The 6,392-nt window shown below is 48.0% G+C and overlaps 1 protein-coding gene across 2 annotated transcripts in view; it reads left to right on the forward strand.

Annotated features, from left to right (window-relative positions):
- The window catches only part of mdfi (MyoD family inhibitor), a 90,198-nt gene extending 84,007 nt beyond the window's left edge, over positions 1–6,191 (forward strand). For both annotated transcript variants that reach the window (XM_048553435.1, XM_048553434.1), the window contains 2 exons: positions 1,660–1,968; positions 5,461–6,191. In XM_048553435.1, coding sequence (XP_048409392.1) covers positions 1,660–1,968; positions 5,461–5,711 — 560 coding nt within the window. In that variant the 3' untranslated portion in view covers positions 5,712–6,191. The remainder of the gene's footprint in view (positions 1–1,659; positions 1,969–5,460) is intronic.
- The last annotated feature ends 201 nt before the right edge of the window (positions 6,192–6,392 follow it).

Below are 6,392 nucleotides of genomic sequence, written 5' to 3' on the forward strand. Positions count from 1 at the left end.
TACTAAGGGAGTGCCGCACTGTCAGAGGGCCAGTGCTGAGAGAGTGTCACACTGTCGGAGGATCAGTGCTGAGGGAGCGCTGCACTGTCAGAGGGTCAATGCTGAGGGAGCACTGCACTGTCAGAGGGTCAGTGCTGAGGGAGTGCCGCACTGCCGGAGGGTCAATGCTGACAGAGCACCGCACTGTCGGAGGGTCAGTGTTGGGACAGTGCTGCAGTGTTGATGTCAACCAAAGATACTTCCCCTACACCCACCCCTCATAAATACTGTGGGTGGCAGGGTCTTCAGCTGAATCCAACCCATTCCTGCCCTCAATCCTTTCCCTCCCCTCAGATCAATGAGAGAGTTCCCCATGTCATCAGTTTCCACCCACTGGCCTCTGTTTTCCAAGGATAATCTGCACCATTTCCAGTACTTTCAACAGCATGCGACCACCAAATGCATCTTCTCTTCCCCTCTCCTGCACTGTCAGTATTCTACAAGAACCATGCTCTCCATGACCCCCTGGCCTAAACCCTCCATCGTTCTTAACACTTGCTCACTCCCCCATGGGACCTCCCCATGCAATCGCAGAAGCGTAAATCTTGCCCAATCCCCTCTTCCCTCCTCACTATCCTTTCAATCTGGTCGACTGCCTTCACTGCTCACAACATGTTCTCCTTTACATTGTCGAGAGCAAACACTCTGATGAAGGATCTAGGCCTGAAATGTCAGCTTTTGTGCTCCTGAGATGCTGCTTGGCCTGCTGTGTTCATCCAGCTTCACACTTTGTTATCTCGGATTCTCCAGCGTCTGCAGTTCCCATTATCACAGATTGAGTGACTGCTTTGGGGAACACATCTGCTCTGCCTGTGGGACTGTGCCCAACCTTCCATTTGTTCACCATATAATAACCCACCTTGTTCCCATGTTAGTGCTTTCATCCAGGCCCTGCTGTAGTGTTTCGGCCAGGTCCAGTACAAGCTGGAGGAACTACACCTCATTTTCCACTTTTGCACCTGACAGCCTTAGATCTCAATATTAAGTTCTACAACCATAGAATATGAGCGCTGTCCTCTACTTCATTTCCAGCTCTTTGCCCTGCCCCACCCCAAAATCTTGTTTCTGTAGGTTTCTTGTGAGCATTGACACCCTACTTTCAACATTTCGCACCTATCATTGACACTTATTTTGTACCTACATCACTCCTTAACCACCATTAGAATGACTTTTGTGTTTCTCTCTGGACACCCTCAACAGTTGTTGCACCCATTCCTCCTCCACCAATTGTGTGCACACACACACACACGCACATGCACACACACGCACACACACGCACATGCACACGCACATACACACACACACACACACACACACACACACACACACACAGACACACACACACACACACACACACACAGACACACACACACACACACATGCACATGCACACACACGCACACACACATACACGCACACATATACGCACACTGACACACCACCCCATCAACAGTGTTAAAGCCAATATCTTCCAGCTCCCTTTAGTTCTATAGAAGTAGCATTCAACTTGAAAGGGTAATTCTGTTTCACTCCACAGATGCGGCAAGACCTTCCGAGTTTCTCCAGCACTTTCTGTTTTAATTGTTGACTAAAACTTTTCTTTATTGTCTCTGTTTCAAGATCAACCCAAGGCACCCCATACAGCAAGATGCTTGGTGCCAGAAGATGCTGGCCAATGCCCTGTTTTATCACAGACTAGTATCAGACATGCAGCCCACTCACACAGCACAGATACTGATGCTACAGGCACAGCAGAAAGCCCAATCACTCACTCTCTGACTGGGCACAGAGCATGTTACAGTCCTGTGGAGCACTCCAGCCAGCATGGGAAGCTGCAGTCTTATCCATCCATCAACAGCCACAGCAGCAAGAAGAGTAAATCCAGTTCCAGGTCAACGGCATCTCAGATCCCATCTGATGCAGAGGAAGGTGAGTCCAACCTCCTGCTATTTGTACTAGTGTAACAACCTGTCTCGGTGACATTCATAATGTAACTCTCAGTAAGAAGAATAATGGAAATCCCTGGAAATTACAGACCAGTCAGTCTTATGTCTGTAGTCAGCAAGGTTTTGGAAAGAATTCTGAGGGATAGGATTTATGACTATTTGGAAAAGCATAGCATGATTAAAGGGAGTCAGCATGGCTTTGTGAGGGGCAGGTCATGCCGTACAAATCTTATTGAGTTCATTGAGGAAGTCACGAGACAGGTTGACAAGAGTCGAGCATTGGATGTGGTGTACATGGACTTCAGCAAGGCATTTGATAAAGTTCCCCATGGCAGGCTCATTCATAAAGTCAGGAGGTATGGAATACAGGGTGATTTGGCTGTCTGGATTCAGAATTGGTTGGCTGACAGGAGGCAGAGAGTGGTTGTAGATGGTAAGTATTCAGACTGGAGGTCAGTGCTGAGTGGTGTCCTGCAGGGCTCTGTTCTTGGGCCTCTGCTCTTTGTAGTTTTTATAAATGTCTTGGATGAGGAGGTTGAGGGGTGGGTTAGTATGTTTGCTGATGACACAAATGTTGGAGGTGCCATTGATAGTATCGAGGACTATTGTAGGTTTCAGCAAGACATTGACAGTATGCAGAGCTGGGCTGAGAAATGGCAGATGGAGTTCAACCTGGATAAATGCGAGGTGATGCATTTTGGAAGGTTGAACTTAAATGCTGAATACAGGATTAAAGGCAGGATTCTCGGCAGTGTGGAGGAACAGCGTGATCTTGGTGTTCAAGTGCATTGCTCCCTCACAGCTGCCACCAAAGTAGATAAGGTTGTTAAGAAAGCATATGGCGTTTTGGCTTTCATTAACAGGGGGATCGAGTTTAAGGGCCGCGAGGTTATGCTGCAGCTCTACAAAACCCTGGTGAGACCACACTTGGAATATTGTGTCCAGTTCTGGTCACCCTATTATAGGAAAGATGTGGAGGCTTTGGAGAGGGTGCAAAGGAGGTTTACCAGGATGCTGCCTGAATTGGAGGGCTTGTCTCATGAGGAGAGGTTGACTGAGCTCGGACTTTTCTCTCTGGAGAGAAGGAGGAGGAGAGGTGACCTGATCGAGGTGTACAAGGTCATGAGAGGCATGGATAGAGTCGATAGCCAGAGACTTTTCCCCAGGGCAGGATTGACTGCCACGAGAGGTCATAGTTTTAAGGTGTTAGGAGGAAGGTATAGAGGAGACGTCAGAGGGAGGTTCTTCACCCAGAGAGTTGTGAGCGCATGGAATAGTTTGCCAGTGGTAGTCGTGGAAGCAGAGTCATTAGTGACAATTAAGCGACTGCTGGACATGTACATGGACAGCAGTGAATTGAGGGGAATGTAGGTTAGGTTATTTTATTTTTGGATTAGGAATACTCCACGGCACAACATCATGGGCCGAAGGGCCTGTACTGTGCTGTACTTTTCTATGTTCTATGTTCTAACACAGACTAACGGAACCATCAGATGGGCTGAATGGAGAGAGATGATGGGAACTGCAGATGCTGGAGAATCCAAGATAACAAAGTGTGGAGCTGGGTGAACACAGCAGGCCAAGCAGCATCTCAGGAGCACAAAAGCTGACGTTTCAGGACTAGACCCTTCATCAGAGAAGGCTCTCTAGATCCAGGCCCGAAATGTCAGCTTTTGTGCCCCTGAGATGTTGCTTGGCCTGTTGTGTTCATCCAGCTTTACACTTTGTTATCTGAGATGGGCTGAATGGAAGGACACCACTTTGATTGGGACAACACATCCATCCTAGGACAAGCCAAACAGAGACACACACGAGAATTCTTAGAAACATGGCATTCCAACCGGAACTCCATCAACAAACACACAGATTTGGAGCCAATCTACCATCCCCTGAGAAAAAGAACAGGAAATGACATCACCAAAGCAGGAAATGACATCACCAACCCAAGGAAACTTAAACATATAAATAGAAAGCGGGACATAACACCAGCGCTTCACCGGAGGCTCACTGATGATGTTACCTAGAACGGTGACAAAACGTCTGAAAACGAACCTTCCAGCTCAGCGAGCAAACTCACATCCAGAACCTCAACCTGAGCTACAAATTTTCTCAAAACTCGCTAGTCTGTTAGCTTTTGTCACAAGAGGATCAGAGTACAGGATCAGAGAAATCATCCTCCAATTCTGTGGAACACGAGTGAGACTACACTGGGCGCATTGTGTGCAGTTCTAGCCCTCTTGTCCAGGGAAGGTTATACTTGCCCTAGAAGGAAAGAAGGAAAGAGGTTCACCAAATTGATTGCTGGGACGGTGAGACTGTCCCATTGGGAGAGAGTGAGGAGATGGAGTTTACATTCTCTGAATGAGAGGCAATCTCACAAAATTGCAACCTACTTACACAAAATTCTGAAGGGGGTATCAGGGCTGACACAGAAAGCATGTTTCACCTGGTTGTAGGGTCTAATACTGGGGACATAACCTCAGAATAAAAGCCCGGCCATTTCAGATGCAGATTTGGATGAATGTCTTCACTCAGAGGGGAAGGGCTCTTTGGAATTCTCTACCACAGAGGGAGGTGGAGTCTCAGTCATTGAGTACGTTCAAGATGAAGTAATTAGACTCTTGAGATATAAATGAGATGCAGAAGCATGTGATTAGCACAGGAATATGTCAGGAGGTAGATGATCAACTACGATCTAGAAAGGTAAAGGGGCTGAATGGCCTACTCATGCCCCTTTCTCCCATTACCATGGCGGAGCATGATCAACACTCAGTTATCGGGCTATTCAAATGAAGTTTGGAACTGAAGCTGAAAATATTAAAACTGAATTGTTTGTGAAATAATGACGTCAGACTGCAATCCCCCAAGGATCTCTTCTTCAAGTTGTTTAACAGAGAGTTCCTGGTGCCCCAGTGTAGATCAATGCCACTCGTGTGATCTGGGCTTTATCCAGCTGGGTGGGCAATATGGGACAGTTACTGCTGGCCACAGCTTCCCCCATCCCCCTGAGCTCATGAGGAAGAGCAAAACAATGTGGTTGTGGTTGTATGATCCACTATGAATTCAAACTGGCCAATTCTAGGAAACGTTCACTACTAGAAAATAAAGTTTGGGCTCGTCACATCGTGAGTTGGGTGTAGAACAGGCTGCCAGGGAGGGAGCAGACTCAATCCCAGGTTTATGCTCAGTTTATGTGATGTCACTAAGGATGCATGCTGCTAGCTTCTCTGTGAACTCAAGGGAAGTGAATAATTAGCCAATGGTCCAGCTAATGATCCCTGTTAGAGAGAGAAAGGGAGGGCAATTTAGTCCGGATTCCTGTTTGTGAACTTGCCATTCAGTCCTGTTAGATGTTAGTTTAGGGTAGGATTGGGTTTAGCTCTGACTTTTTTGTTGTCATTTGTTTTAAGCATACTGATCTGAATCTAATTGAAAAGACATAACATTCTTCCTCTCTGTCTCTATTTTTGTGTAGATTGCTGTGTTCACTGTATCCTGGCCTGCCTATTCTGTCAGTTCCTTACCTTGTGCAACCTGGTGTTAGACTGTGCGACCTGTGGAACCTGCGCCTCAGACAGCTCCTGCTGTTTCTGCTGTGGCTCGGAGGAATGTGGGCCGTGTGACTTGCCATGTGATCTGGATTGTGGCATCGTGGATGCTTGCTGCGAATCAGCAGACTGCCTGGAGATCTGCATGGAGTGTTGTGGCCTCTGCTTCTCCTCATAACTGTGAATCACGGCAATCCAGATGGGCTTCATTGGGAATGTGGCACAGTTGTTGGTTCTGCTCCGTATCAGAGACTCTCCAGCCAATGGAGGGAATGTCCTCCAGGCCAAGGAACAGAGTGTGAGAATGCCAACTCTGAAAGCTAGTATAGCCAGGACTGGAAGACTAGACAAAGTCACAATGACATTGTCGGCAGCACCGTCAGTTCGTTCAGATATTATGTTAAAAACCATGATCTTCAGACACTTCAAGCTCCAAGGGTTTTTGTGGGTCCGTTTATTTTTCTCCCCTTCACCTGCTCGGATCACAGCTCCCCCCACATTAGCCCCACAATCCCCCCACCCACCCACCAGTGGTACCCCATGTTGAAACTGCTCTTCAGTCCTAGATCCTGGCCCTGCATTCTACAGGAAATGCAGAATAAGGGAAGGGTGACAGTGGGTCAGGGGCGATACTCTGGGGACGGTGACAGTGGGTCAAGGCATTACTGTGGGGATGGTGACAGTGGGTCTGGGGCGATACTCTGGGGAGGGTGACAGTGGGTCGGGGCGATACTCTGGGGAAGGTAACAGTGGGTTGGGGCGTTACTGTGGGGAGGGTGACAGTAGGTCAGGGGCATTACTGTGGGGAGGGCGGCAGTGGGTCAGGGGCAATACTCTGGGGACGGTGACAGTGGGTCAA

Source organism: Stegostoma tigrinum, chromosome 21 (genome assembly GCF_030684315.1).
Source record: "Stegostoma tigrinum isolate sSteTig4 chromosome 21, sSteTig4.hap1, whole genome shotgun sequence".
In the NCBI taxonomy this organism is placed as follows: Eukaryota; Metazoa; Chordata; class Chondrichthyes; order Orectolobiformes; family Stegostomatidae; genus Stegostoma; species Stegostoma tigrinum.